The 16,068-nt window shown below is 41.7% G+C and overlaps 1 protein-coding gene across 1 annotated transcript in view; it reads right to left on the reverse strand.

Annotated features, from left to right (window-relative positions):
* Nucleotides 1-8,237, reverse strand: part of LOC308153774 (teneurin-3) — a gene marked incomplete at its 5' end in the record, with an annotated part of 137,292 nt that extends 129,055 nt beyond the window's left edge. The window contains 2 exons of the mRNA XM_080526966.1: nucleotides 4,965-5,234; nucleotides 7,976-8,237. Of these exons, the coding sequence (XP_080383092.1) occupies nucleotides 4,965-5,234; nucleotides 7,976-8,237 (532 nt within the window). The remainder of the gene's footprint in view (nucleotides 1-4,964; nucleotides 5,235-7,975) is intronic.
* Nucleotides 8,238-16,068: the final 7,831 nt, after the last annotated feature.

Here is a 16,068-nt window from a genome sequence, read left to right on the forward strand (position 1 = left end):
GAGGACAGGTGATTTAACTAGGCTAGGAGAGGACAGGTGATTTAACTAGGCTAGGCGAGGACAGGTGGTTTAACTAGGCTAGGGGAGGACAGGTGATTTAACTAGGCTAGGAGAGGACAGGTGATTTAACTAGGCTAGGAGAGGACAGGTGATTTAACTAGGCTAGGAGAGGACAGGTGATTTAACTAGGCTAGGAGAGGACAGGTGATTTAACTAGGCTAGGAGAGGACAGGTGATTTAACTAGGCTAGGACAGGACAGGTGATTTAACTAGGCTAGGAGAGGACAGGTGATTTAACTAGGCTAGGACAGGACAGGTGATTTAACTAGGCTAGGACAGGACAGGCGATTTAACTAGGCTAGGAGAGGACAGGTGATTTAACTAGGCTAGGACAGGACAGGTGATTTAACTAGGCTAGGAGAGGACAGGTGATTTAACTAGGCTAGGAGAGGACAGGTGATTTAACTAGGCTAGGAGAGGACAGGTGATTTAACTAGGCTAGGAGAGGACAGGTGATTTAACTAGGCTAGGGGAGGACAGGTGATTTAACTAGGCTAGGAGAGGACAGGTGATTTAACTAGGCTAGGGTAGGACAGGTGATTTAACTAGGCTAGGAGAGGACAGGTGATTTAACTAGGCTAGGGGAGGACAGGTGATTTAACTAGGCTAGGAGAGGACAGGTGATTTAACTAGGCTAGGAGAGGACAGGTGATTTAACTAGGCTAGGAGAGGACAGGTGATTTAACTAGGCTAGGAGAGGACAGGTGATTTAACTAAGCTAGGAGAGGACAGGTGATTTAACTAGGCTAGGAGAGGACAGGTGATTTAACTAGGCTAGGAGAGGACAGGTGATTTAACTAAGCTAGGAGAGGACAGGTGATTTAACTAGGTGTGCTAGGACAGGACAGGTGATTGTCTGTTGGAAGCCCCTGTCTTCGTCCTCCTGTCTGCTTGAAGGGGTCTCCTTAGAGGACTAGAAAATGTATTACAACTACAGAAGGGAAGTCATGTGGGCTTGTCAAACTCCAGTTGCTAATATTTGTTAAGTCTTTGTGACATGTGAGGGGATACCTGATTTGAGGTTTCTGTCTTCATAGAACAGATTAAAGTGCATTTTTTAAAGACATAAAAGCTCTCCGAACACATTGCAATGAATTGTCTTGCGATGTTCCATATCAACGTCTCAAAGTGATGAGCTTATTTCTTCATGATTAATTCATTTTTAATTCATATTATTCTTTTAATTGCTACATTTTTCTGTATTCCCAACCCACAGAGCAAATTTGCCTCAGCATTACCATGGCAACTTCATACCTAGCCATTCATCATCAGTGGTAATTGTGTAAAACAGCTGTTACAATTTCCAACAGACATCTGGAGCTATTCGATTGTTGTTGACAGGGTATTTTTTCGCCAGAAGTGTCTCAAGCAAAAACAATAGAGCCATAATTAAACTTTAATCACACAATTATGGATCACTGCTAACACTTCAAAACAAGCGAAAAACAAGAAATAAGCCTCAATCTACAAAGTCTGAAAATCGGGGCCCTAAATCTAACACCAACGTCTCTGGATCTCTGAAACACAACCAACAAAGACACCTCAACCGTTACGACGTATTTAATCTAACTGTCTTCCTCTTGGATCAGACAGGTTAACAGTTGCAGATGCTTCGCTCCAGCAGTCTGCCAGGGATCTTAGCTCTTCTCTGTGTCTGACAGTCTCCCGAAAGGCAGAGAATTAGGATGAAATATTGAGTTAATTTATGAGTAAGTGGGGCTGAACGGCCTGTTGTAGCACGCCCCGGCATGCATATTCACTTGATGGAAACCTTTGGCTCGGTCATTTCTCTCTGCTGCTTCATTAAATAGTGAAAGTCGAAAGTGCAATACGTCACAACATAGAGAGAGACAATGAGAAAGATCTATGGTAGAAAAGAGATAGGGGAAGCCCTTCCTACAGTACATATATCTATATATACACAGCTAAACTGCATTTCGTTGTCTGGTACTTGTACTCTGCAATGACAATAAAGTTGAATCTAATCTAATCTAATCTATATCAGACGTGAGGCGCAAGAAAACTAATCACTGACGTGTTTGTTGATCGATTCATTATCATTCAACACCAAGCAGACAAACAACCTTAAATAATAACCACAGATAGACGGCAGGGTCTAATTAAATACCATAACACGGGGCTCGTACCTGCGAAGAAAAAGACGATGTGTGAGTTGTTTATTTCTTCTGTGATTAAAATAATGGTGGGGCTGGAAAGTGGGTGAGATTAAAGACACAGCAGGGAGTCATACTAACAAGACCTAATCAGAGGCAGCCCTCCAGACATCTCCAAAAGAGACTCCATAGAACAGAGGCCGCGGGGGGGTAGGGGGCAGGACGGAGCGCTCTGCCCTGGCGTTTGAAGCCAACGATCTACGGCTTCTGATACACAGAGAGACGGGGGGGGAGGAGAGAAAGATGAAGATAGAGAGAGAGAGAGGAAGAGAGAGAAAGAGAGAGAGAGAGAGGAGGAAGAGAGAGAGAGAGAGGGAGGTGCTTTTGGTGGTTTGTTTTTGTGAAACGAAGATGGCTGAAAGTCATAGTGCTGCTCACTAAAGGTGCCTTGTTAGGTTATTGTGGAAATGTGTGTGTGCAGTGTGCACTGTAGTTATTTTCTAAATGTATAATTCGAGAACTCTGAATGTGGCTTGAAAATGTGTGGCTTAAAATGTTAAACAAATGTAGCCTATACACAGAATTGTGTGTTAAGTAGTCCATTAGCGTACATGGTAAAATGGGAATTGCACAATCATAATCTATCGATGAGTTTTTATTAGTTTGTTTCGAAGGGATTCATTATAACCACCAAGCACCACTGGGCACCAATTGGTTCCAACACATAGCAGTTACCAACTGTGTTGAATTCTGTGAACCAGGAAATATTACCTGCTACCACAGAACATTCTAGTAAACACTATCTAACATAAAGTGTTAGAGATTTTTCAAGACCATTATGATTTTTAGAGACCATTATTTCCCAGAGGATATATGTTCAGGAACCAAATAGAGGGACTGAATGGGCACAGGAAAGCTCACTGAGAGGCACTTATGAACAGCACAAGGAGAGTGATCTGCATTCTCAATCCACCTCAGCTACCCAAAACTCCACTTTAATGAACAGCACTGTCAGGCCTAAATAAAAGACAGGTCTCGAATGTATGGCTTACACATCACGGAAATATGAACTGATTGAACACACATGGTTTTCCTTTGTATTCTGTGTTCTTTTTCTACAGTACAGTGGTCTGGCCAACTGGGGAAAGTACTAGGCTATACTTTATAAAACATTCAATGACCGGCCAACATTATCTGAAATGTTTGTCTCCTTCTTGTGTACCTTTGATAATGTCTGTTAAAAATTACCGGCGCTTCATGTGAAAGCAATGCAAATGGCAACACCAAAACTATGAAAAAAATAGACAAAACTATGAAAAAAAGATAACGTAGTAACATTAGCCTCACTTCAAAGACAAGTTGGAAGTAAAACACCTACTAATTCTCTGTATAATCAGCCTTAATGGTAAAACACCTACTAACTCAGTAAAATCAGCCTTAATGGTAAAACACCTACGAACTCTGTATAATCATCCTTAAAAACACCTACTAACTAACTCTGTATAATCAGTCTTAATGGTAAAACACCTACTAACTCTGTATAATCATCCTTAATGGTAAAACACCTACTAACTCTGTATAATCATCCTTAATGGTAAAACACCTACTAACTCTGTATAATCATCCTTAATGGTAAAACACCTACTAACTCTGTATAATCATCCATAAAACACCTACTAACTCTGTATAATCAGTCTTAAAACACTTACTAACTCTGTATAAATCATCCTTAAAACACCTACTAACTCTCTGTATAATCATCCTTAATGGAAAAACACCTACTAACTCTGTATAATCATCCTTAATGGTAAAACACCTACTAACTCTGTATAATCATCCTTAATGGTAAAACACCTACTAACTCTGTATAATCATCCATAAAACACCTACTAACTCTGTATAATCAGTCTTAAAACACTTACTAACTCTGTATAAATCATCCTTAAAACACCTACTAACTCTCTGTATAATCATCCTTAATGGTATAACACCTACTAACTCTCTGTATAATCAGCCTTAATGGTCCAATAAAGGCATAGCTATCGCCTAAGTAGCTCTGAATATGGTTTACAGCGAATTCTATACACGTCTTATGTAAAAATGGCAGTGTTTTTCCAAGATAGCTCCAGAGAACAGATCATTTTCAATACCTCCAAATTACAATCAGAAAAATAGGTTTATTGAATAATGAAGCAATGTCAAACAGTATCAAACAACATTAACATACGTATATTTCTGCCTTTATTTGATCCACAGGAGATCAAGGGTCTTAGGTTTCGAGTTCCGTTCCGTGATGAAATTTGCACTTCAAACCATTGAACCCACTTAATCAGCTATTGTGTGTGTTCATTCAACCACTGTGGAATTTCTAAGCGGGGATTCTCTGACTGTGGCTTTACAAAGCTATCTTTGATAACACGCTGGCCGACGGGGGAACTTTATCAAACTCCCCCTTGCCTCCCCGTGGAGAGGACCAGGTGACTACCATCCAACCACTCAATTCATGGACCAAAACCTATTCACCAGGAGGCCCTGGGACGGAGCGGGCCTTTGAACGACCAACAAGCAGCTGCACCTGCCCATTCCGGTGCCCTCCAATTGCACTCTATCGAATCTACCTCCTAGTTTTTTCTAACCTATCAGGAGCTATTTCTAGAACACTAACCCTAGACAATACATTGCTGGGTTTCAGCATATGTATTCTTTTTGGCCCCCAGTTGGAACCTTTAAGAGTGTACCACACATGAACATGGGGATCCAGATTAGCACATAAAAGCAATGCCGACTCACCGATCTCGTTGTCCGACTTGTCCATCTCGGTGTCCGTGAGGGTGAGGGAGTTGGAGCGGCTGGAGAGGCAGGAGTTTTGGCCGGACTTGGCACCCCTCCCCCAGAGTGCCATGGTACGTTCCGGAGACGTGGGCTCATGGTTCTCTGTGGGGACTGTACCTCTGGAGTAGCCGCTGAGGGGGTGCGACAGGCCTGTCTCTGGACAGAGCGCCAGGCCGCGACGAGTGGACGGCTCACATATCCCAAGCTGCCTCAGAGAGAAGGCTTGTCCTGCACAGACAAAAAACAACAATGTTTAAAATATATAATATTTGACAAAAAATGAATATTCAATGTATTCAAATGCGTGCCAGAGTGGGCGTGTCTTTTTATGGACCACAGCACAAGCAACTCAATTAATAGAGGCTTCACACAACCAACCAAGTTTACTAGAAAAGCAGAAGACACTTCACACGATATGATGACACACGTTGCATAAAATGGCAGTTGGTAGGTCAGCCATGTCTTTGAGGATTATCAAGACCGCTCTTCCACTTGAACCCAAAACAAAGCATCTGAAAACAACATTCCTTTAGTCTGAAGGGCGGAGAGGATCCTATTCATGGTGCGTCCAACTAAATGGCCATTTTACCAAACTGGAACAGTTCCACAGATCAGTGTGTCCTAATCTGTTCTAAATATTTAAACATTATAAACGTTATTAAACAGGGGGGTGAATAGAGAAACAAAAAGGTGAAAAAAATCTCTGGAGTAAAAATACACAATGGCAATGCCGGATTGAGTGGTGATTTTATTTTTATTTTTTAATTAAACTTGGTGTTAAAATGTGGTAACATTGCGAGACAGGTTGGCATCTTTTCAGTGAACCGAAAAATATATGAATGAGATATTTCAGTAATTGTAAATGAAGAAAGGGGAAATTATTTTGACCAAATAATCAGATAAAAACTGATTTATTTAAATAAATTACTGCCTTTTTCCTAATAAATAGCTCAATGTTTCACATGTATTCCTTTTATTTTTGTTCAGGATATTTGCTGGCTGCAAAATATTACCCACCTGTACAATAATGTTGAGCTTCACTTGGATTTAAGTGTGAATGACAATGTCAAATGACCAGGAAACATTATAAAGCCAGGTTAATAAAACTGTAAACTATAGTAGCATTTATGGGCCTTGACTATAATAAACTTCATAAGATCAATAATATATATTTAAAAATATTTTACTTGTAAAAGCAATGAATATTATTTTATTTGATATAGTTTATTTTAAATTAGAAGATGTTTATATAAAAACATAATCAATTTATAGCCTAATTAGAAATTATTATTCCGTACTCCATAATTATTATTAATAATAATAATAATTAATATTAATCACTCATTTCACAGTTATTTGATTGAAATGTGAACTTAAATTAATTAATTAAGATTCATTTTCAAGTTCAATTAAATATTGTTTACTATCTCAGATATACAATATAATTCATATCTGGAATGATTCCTAAGTATGAGACACACACATGCATCTCAAACTGACATATACATCTATCACCTCACACCGAAGCACATTTCTCATGTTAGGATTTATCTTGTCTTGTTCTCTAACTCTGATGAAGCACCAGGGGACGGTGACCTTGACAACAGACAGGGTTAACGGCCACATGTCCAAAGCATTCCCATTCACAAGGGCACATTAAAGGAGAGTGAAGCAATGTTAGGCAGAAATGTCAAGTACCAAATTGCTCACACACATACACAATCAATGTTACACAGCATATCCACATATTACAGAATTAACCAAATAGTATTCAAGAAAATCTTTTTCAAAAATGTCTGATTTCCCATCAGAAAATGCCATGAGTGTTCGTATAATCATGCACATAATGGGACTGAGATATTACTGCCATCTTTCAACATTTTCTTCAATCACCAGCGACTAATTTCTCCATTGTGCTCTGACAGAAATGCAGATAAGATATAAAGGAGATTATAAGAATATCCTTTCTCTTCCCTATAATCAAATGTTCTCATATGAGAGAAAATTTGAGAAAAACATCACCCACAAACAACACCCACAACGTCATTAATTTCCAAGAGGCACCAATTAACCAAAATATCTATCCGAATTATGCTGTGAATTTCTAATTATTTCTTTTTTTGTGTGTGAATAATCATAGATTATCCTCCAGCACCTAAACTTCTTCATTAGGAATATTCTGGCTTTTTATAACAACCAACAGCTTTTATAACAACCAATTAGAAGTGAGGTTATTTAACAAGCAGTTCTCAGCAGGTACACTATATGGGAATGTGCTATAATAATGGTAACATTTGCAATGCTAAACTTGATATATTGTGGACATTTTCAAGCACAGAATGGAGAAAGATACACTTTTTGTAATGGGAACTAATGACGGTGATTATCGAAAGACTTTGTGAGCACCACCATCTGTTTAATGAACACCTACTTCCTCCCTGGTAGGCCTTCCAGCCTCAATAAGAACACAACCACAAACTCATCACTTCAGTCCCACAAAATAATAAATTAAATGAAAACGTGCTTGAGCTAATAAAACCAAATCATGCTTCGTGGTATGAGACGTGCATCATCAACCCTCTTTTCAGTTGCTTGGCAAGGTGGCTTCCAACCGACCCTCTGTTCACATACTTCTAAGGGTGCGAGACAGAGTGTGTGAGTGGTATAGGATACACCTGTCACCACTAATTCAACTCAAATATATATTTTTAAATATACCGTCTTACTCCCCTTTGTCCTCTCCTTTTAACTGTTTCACGTCTTCCTGTCGTCTCCCCTGAGTGATTGTTCCCGACTGTACCTCCTGTATTGTTTATGTGTTTCTGTCACATATGTTGCAGAACAGTAACCTGCTGCAAACCAGTTTCAACTGAGTCAGGCCAGTCGAACTGGAATACACTTGAACATCTGTAATGTTACTTTTCATCTTTTCCTGCATAATAATAAATGAAAATATGAAGTGTACTAACCTGGTCGGCTGTACTCGTCAGTCTCCTGGTGGACCATCTCCTTGACCCTGCTGGTGAACAGCAGACGGGAGGGGTCATGGTCGTAGGCCTGGAGGGTCTCGCTGGAGCTGTAGGACTTCTGCGTCGGAACCCGGCAGGCCCCGCCCGCCTCCCGGTCGGTGGAGGAGGCTGTGTAACGGCGTTCCCTCTCCCGTTCCCTCTCCCGTTCTCGTTGGCTCTTGGAGAGCGAGCAGAATGTCCGCTGCTCCTTCAGCTGCTCCATGGTGCCAGCATGCTGGGCCGCTCCCCTCGCTCTCCTGGGACAATCTTCGATTTAGGAATATTCCTCTCTCTCTCTCCCTCCCTCTGTCCTCCCCGTCACCCTCTCTCTCTCCTCCTTCTGTAAGTCTCTCACTCCAGCCGTTCGTCTGTCTGTCTGTCTGTCCGCCTTACGTGTTTGGCCGTTCAGTCAGCTCAGCCACGGCTTCAGCTCCTCCAGCTCTACCTGGTCAGATGTAGAGAGAGAGGGGAGAGATGAGAAGCTCCGATAACACTAATCCGTCCACTTAATCTTCAAAAGCTCACACTCACACTCACCCCCACGCTACGCCCTCCCCCCCACCCCCCACCCCCTCCTTCAAACTCTTAAACCCCACCCGTGAGCCATTGCATGCATGAATTCCTCTCAAAACACAGATCCTTTCTCTTCTCTCAAAGAAAAAATAATCCTTATTTCATTCCTTGAGCCCAAGTTAAGACTTTCATTGCGTTACCAATTTAATTTTTTAGGCCACAATTTTATTGCGTGTGAGTGTGTATAGTATGTATCAGGAAACTGGTCACTAATACACAATAATTTACCGTTATCATTAATGAAGATAATTAAGGTTGGACTTTCTAAAGCAGCGACAGACAGAGGATGACAGAACAATACAACCCCTCAGGTCTTCCAGCACTGACCTCTTAACTGATCCAAACCTCACACTGCAGAAAGTCAATCTAAGTAAGATGAAATATCTTAAATCAAGGCACTAGGCTTGTTTTTTATCTGACTGCACTAGTTTTAAGATATCTTTTACTTTTCCTGTTCTGTTGGCAGGTCATTTTGCTTATCTTAAGTAATATTGTATTGCTTTTTTTCTTGTTTTTGAGAGCTGACTTTTTGCAGTGTATATATCAGAAAACTGATAAGCCTATACAGTATTTTTCCATTATCATTAATGAAGATAATTTAACTGTTGAAGTTTCTAAAACGGTGACAGACAGAGGATGACAGATCAGTCCGATCCCTCAGGACCTCCAGCACCGACCGCCTTTTGACTGATCCAAAGCCCAGGATGGAAAGGCACGGAGAGGCAGCGTTCAGTGTGTCTGCTGCCAACCTCTGGAACAGCCTGCCAGAGAACCGGAGGGGGGCTGAAACTGTGGAAAACATTTTATATGAGAGATCGTAAGACATAAGACATTAACCTTGCTTTTATTTAGGTTGTTTTATAGGTCTTTTAGTCTGGTATTTTATCGATGTCTTCCTATTTTATTTGTAGTCTTCATCGTCTTTTAGTTTAACTTTCATTCCTTTTAATACATTTGAGGTTTTAGTTGAACATTTATTAGTCTCTACAGTCCTCACATTGTTGTTACTGTTAGAACCTCCATCGTTGTTTTATTTCCATCCACTAACATATTGCCTCGTTGTCCTGTTAATTACCTTTCCTACCTTTATTTATTTATTATTTTTCTCTGAAGCGCGTTGTGTTTTATCCATGTATGAATGTAAAAAATTACGTATGATTTGTTGTGATACTAATCCGTGAAGAAACGCCAGGCAGAGTATCGTAGAGCGCTGGTGTGCTTACCAGCCTCCATTTCCACTCCTCCCTGATACCGACTACACTTTAATTTCTCTCTTGACTGAGCTTGAAGACTGGTGTCTTTCCCCCCCCCCCCCCCATCTCCCCCAACCCCTCCAAGATGTCTACTTCACTTGATATGAAGCAGAAAAACATTTGTGTGAGAAAAGATAGCTTGTGTTATGAGACAGCATAAGCCTTGGAGACTTACTTAAATAAGAGATAGTGGGTTATCCAGGGGTTACGTGTAGCTTTCTATACTTTCATCTGTTTTCTAAACACCTTTGTGTTTTTTTTTACCGAGATTTGAGTTTTTTTTTTTTTTTTTACTTGAGTGTCGTTTCAGTTCCCAGGACGGCGTTCTGTTCCATGAAATACAATCAGGAAGACACTCTGCACAAAAGTGATGTCATTCTACACCCGACACACTCACAAGGACACACGCACACACACACATACACACGCACACACACACACACATATATACACAGCCTCGGCTGAACTACTATAAAAGAGGGGGGGGTAAGATTATCCATCTAATCACCTATAAGCCCCCCTGGGTGTGTGTTAGTGTGTTAGCCGTGAAGGTCCTGACTCCCAAAATGCAAGGTGAACGGCCCGCCGTGGCCCTACCGTACCGCCAACATGTCCGCTTCCCTCCACAGGACCCGGGGGGACCGCTGCCATCGCTGTTACGGAGTACGTCAAATTGTCCTCTGTGTACAGCAGAGCTGCTGTATCCTGTACTGTACATTGGGACATGGTGGAGGCGGTGGACACTAGGGAGATACTCACAGAAGCATCGGCCGTGTGAACGGAAGCTTCCGAGGGGCTCTACAGGGGGTTTGGATGGTGTGTTTGGATTTGCTTTGAAGTGGAGGGAGTTCTGTCTAAGGATTTTGACATTGCTTTGTTATCTTTTTTTTTCTTTTTCTTTTTCTCACATGGTTGAGATTTGCCTCAAAAATTACTGAATAAAATATTACAATATTATTTAAGATTAAAATGTGGAGATATTGTGGTCTTTCTCAAGGGTACTAGAAAGCACCTATATTTACCTCATCATGACCAAGGTAAATGCAGTTAAATACCAATGAAAATGTGTGTGTGCGTGTGTGAGTGTGTGTGTGCGTGTGTGTGCACTTGCCTGCATGCGTGTGTGTGTGTGTGTGTGTGTGCGCTTGCATGCGTGCGTTTGTGTGTGTGTGTGTGTGTGTACCCGTGTGCATGTGCTTGCCTGCTCGTGCATGTGTATGTCTGTGTTACTTTAAAAAAAAACTCCATCACCTGTGTTTGTATCTGTCACCAGTCACCCATGACCTCCATGACCTCTGCCTGGGAAGAACAGCCCCTGCAGGAGGACCAGAACCTCTCTGGGATCTCCGCAACGCAACGAAGCGCAGACGTGACATTTCAGGATCTATGTAGCGTAGCTCTAACGACTGCCTGGTCTGTCTAGCGTAGCTCTACGATGGCCATTCCGCCACTCAGCTGCTGAGTCCTCCTGCACCCGTGGAACTTGCCTCTGTTCTGGCCTTAATGATCTGTGAAGCATCGGTCCTCATAAACCATATGGAGACAGATTGAGATGGATTTTAAAGTCGATGCTGCTGTATTCAGGTGAAACGGCGGTGGGTTTTCGGAGGAAGAGCACATCTTTATGGAGGACCGGGCCAGTGTTTACTGTAGGATCAAAGGCTTGATTTGTAATGTCTGGCTCCTTAAGTCCCTTGTTTCATTAAATCAGGGATCAGATTTATTTTTACTAGGCTTCGGCATTCCGGATTCACACAGAAAAACAGCAACCGAGCGGAAACAAACACAGACAGGAATGTTTTCAGCTAATAAATAAACAAATAGGTTTCAACTGTGGTGAACCCCTCAGCAGACCTGACGTAAGCACACTGGGCAGTCCACAGAGGAGAGAGTAGTGGGAGCATTAGACCAGGATGCTGAAGCTGCATATCTTCACCACCAGGCCTCTTTGTTGGGTAATTACATTTCCCTGAACCCCCATCTCAATATGACCTCTGACCCCATTGACCCTGGCCTTGGTAAATAAAAGATAATAAAATAAACACTTGTCATCGGTGTGGTCTTGTCCCGCCTCCTAGACGTTCAAGACGTTGCCATTCGACCCAGCCTGCCACTGGGTTCTCCTTCAGTTTCTCTCGTTGTCTCCCTCTCTCCCTGTCTCTCTCTGTTTCCTTCTCTTTCATTTGATCTCTCTCCTTCATTTTCAGTTTCTTTTTCTCTCTCTCTCTATCTCTCTCTCCTTTACTTTCAGTTTCTCACTCAATCTTCCTCACTTTCAGTTTCAGACTCTCTCTCTCCTTCTCTCCTCCCCCCTCTCTCTCTCCTCCCCCCCCCCCCCCCCCTCTTCCTCTCCCCCTCCCTCCTTCCCTCTCTCTCTTCCTTTCAATTTTGTTTTGTACAGCCTGACTGAGCACAACCCATCCCTTTTCTCTCCCCCCCGTCGCCTTGCTGGGTTATGTGCTATAGCAGCTATCTGGAGCCTTGCTGGGTTATGTGCTATAGGAGCTATCTGGAGCCCAAGCGGCTGGGGTTGTTTGCTGGGGGACTGGTGAGAGAGGGAGAGGAAGGAGGGCTGGAGGAGCTCAGCCTGGCCTGGATCTCTTTAACACAGCCACCACCCCCAACAATAGACCGCTCTGACAGATTTGCATAATTCAGCTTGTCGAGTCTCCCCCTTCTCCTCCTCTCCTCCTCTTTCTCCCTCTCTCTCTCCCTCTCTTCCTCCCTCTCTCTCTCTCTCTCTCTCTTTCTCTCTCTTTCTCTCTCTCTCTCTCTCTCTCTCCTTCACTCTCTCTGCAGTTGCTTTCTCACTTTCTCTCTTCCCTCTCTTTCCCTTCTCGCTCTCTCCTTTTCAGTTTCTCTCTCTCAACTTCAATCTTTCTGCTTTCTATCTCTCTCTCTCTCTCTCTCTCTCTCACTCTCTCTAACTCACTCTCCTCTTTAAGTTGAACTCTCATTCCCCCTCTCAAGACCTCCTCTTTCTCTCTCTCTCCCTCCCTCTCTCCCTTCTCTTCACTCTGTGGCACAGCAGGAAGAGAGAGGCTCCGTCAGCCAATGCTGGCTCTCTCTTCACGCCAATGAAGCACATTGCCTGTTTGTCTGCATGGAGACACATTGTCTGTTTGTTTGCATGAAGACACATTGCCTGTTTGTCTGTGGCAGCGCATGGCCTGACTCTTCCCAGCTCTGTGTGTTTAGTGTGCCATCACAGACAGATTGTGTTCAGTGTTTGGAAAGGATCAACAACAGCTGATGCTCAATGAAGACCAAGACATGGAGTGGGTTAGATTGGGTTACTACTACAGCTGATCAATGCGATTGATTACTCTGAGTGTGTCTGTGTGAGCATGTGTGTGTGTGTGTGTGTGTGTGTGTGTGTGTGTGTGTGTGTGTGTGTGTGTGTGTGTGTGCATATCCTTTCCTAGGCATGAGAGTGTCACCAAAGATACAGTGGGGGAAATAAGTATTCAGTAAAATCCAGTAAATGTGGAATGAAACATGAAAAAAGTATTGAACACACTAAGAAAAAGTAGTACACCACAGTAAGGGAAGGCAAGGAACCAGCTGAAAACCATAACTAATTAGGAGGAAACTATACCTCCAATCTGTGCTATTTAATGTCAGCTGGGTTAGAATATATATTATTTTTTTTGTTACCAAGGTGCCACACCACAAACATCTAATGATGGCTAAAAGCAAGGAACGGTCTCAAGACCTTTGCAACCAGATTGTTGCAAAACATGAAAATGGAATTGGCTACAGACTTATTTCACAACTTCTATATCTTCCAGTAAGCACCATTGAGGGCATTATCCGTAAGTGGAAGCAACATCACTCCACCATAAACCGGCCACGCACAGGAGCTCCTCGCAGGATTTCTGATCAGGGAGTCAGAAAGATACTTAGAAGAGTAGCCAAAAGAGCCAAGGACCACTAGGAAAGAGCTCCAGAAAGACTTGGAGGCAGCAGGTACAACTGTGACAGAAAGGACAGTAGGCAATGCACTCTACCGCCATGGCCTCTGTGCACGCTCAGCCCGCAAGACTCCACTACTGAAAAAAAGACATGTTGAAGCTCGTTTAAGGTTTGCCAAACAACATTTGAACAAGCCAGTGAACTACTGGGAGCATTTACTCTGATCAGATGAGACCAACATTTTACTTTTTGGCTGTCACACAACACACCATGTTTGGAGGACAAATGGCACTGCACATCACTCGAATAACACAATACCAACAGTGAAGTTTGGAGGTGGAAGTATCATCGTGTGGGGTTGTTTCTCCTCTCGTGGTACTGGCAGATTTCATATCATTGTAGGAACAATGAATGGAGCCATGTACAGAGAGATTCTTGAAATGAACCTGCTGCCATCCAACAGGATGCTGAGGATGAGACGTGGGTGGACCTTCCACCAGGACAATGACCCAAAGCATACAGCAAAGGAAACTCGCAATTGGTTTCAGAGAAAGAAAATCAACTTAATGGAATGACCCAATTGAACATTTGTGGAAGCATTGCCTGAAGATCCAGATTCACAAGAGGGCCCCCTGCAATCTTCAAGATTTAAAGACAATCTGTGTAGAGGAATGGTCCAAAATCACACCTGAATACTGCGGTTGAATACCTGAATACCTGAATACCGCCTTGAAGCTGTCATTACAAACAAAGGCTTGAAGTATTGAATTAATTTCAGTTAGTGTGTTCACTGTTCAATACTTTTTTCCTGTTTCATTCCACTTTATTACAGATAACTTTATTTACATATGGGCTTTAATGTTTAGATTTTGTGTCTGGATTGTTTGAGTTAATACCAAAGTCTGGTGCAAATTTCACTTGAATAGGCTCATTGGAAATACATTTACTGGACAAAATGTTGATGTGTTCAATACTTATTTCCCCCACTGTAACTCCAAATAACTAACAAAATTAAATCTACCAGAACTAATCAAATCATTTTAGATAAATCTAAATGTCATCCCGACAACAGTAATGCAAATGGTTATATTTTAAATTCTCTTCCCCCAAAATATGATTCCTTTCGGGTAGTTTAACACAGAGGTGAAAAGCATCTATTTTGGAGAGCCAAAATATCTAATAATAAACTGAAAGGAGATATTAACACCTCTAACCAATCACGCCTCCCTACCCTGAGACACTCATGAATAATATGCGCAAAGCACACGAAAAAAAAATCTAACTCAGCCAAATACTCGGTCTATAGGCCAAATGCGATGCCTCTTTGAATGTAAAACCAGAATGTAAAAATAAAAAAGGTTGGTTTTGAGCAGCACGCCGGAAACATCGATATCTATCTCTCTCTATCAGTGATGGTAATAGCATTCTCCCCCATGTTTCACACCTTGTGAATGGTCGCTTATCTTTTCATTATTCAACATTACTGTTATCAGCCACAGCATACACCACACCATCCCTGATATTAATGCACACTATTCTCGTCACCTATTCATTGATTCAATGTCCTACCAATGTCCCGCTAGTATTTATTTCCCCAATCAATTTAGTAAAAAAATAAATAAAATGTCATTACATCGTTATTCGACAAATAACTGTACTGGTTGATTATCTAAATTGACATCATGTTTGTAGGACGATTGAAGGTGTGAGCGACATGCTTCATTTCAATCCCTTTAATTAGATCAGATTGCCTCAGCATGGGTTGATTGCATTACCTGAATCAATCATCAGGAATATGTGCTGTTTACAGTGAAATGACACATCTCCTTATTGATATGAACTAAATGACACATCTCCTTATTGATATGAACTAAATGACACATCTCCTTATTGATATGAAGTAAATGACACATCTCCTTATTGATATGAAGTAATGGGTGTGATTCTGAGAGTTACGTGGTTGAAGACACAGAGCTGATACTCGAGAGCTCAGGAGAGGAGATTGGTTTTATTTTATTTACTATTGTACTGCTAATTGTATCCTGTCTTATTTGTTACTTATGTCCTGTACTATTGTCACTTTTTTATCTTGAATTAAGCCTATTGCCTTATTATCTTATGCTGCAGTGTCAGGAACCAAAGCCTAAGAATGTTACTCTCTTGTGTAATGTGATGTAACTATAACATTTGAAAACTTGAAACTTAGTTCAGGGCTATATGGAAGTACGAACTAAGAAAATCTAAACTGTCCATCACCTACTGTGTAATAAATCCAAGAAAATGGGTTTGACGACTCAAATGAAACCATTCGGA

Source organism: Nansenia antarctica (assembly GCF_963989245.1).
Source record: "Nansenia antarctica genome assembly, chromosome: 3".
Classification (NCBI taxonomy): domain Eukaryota; kingdom Metazoa; phylum Chordata; class Actinopteri; order Argentiniformes; family Microstomatidae; genus Nansenia; species Nansenia antarctica.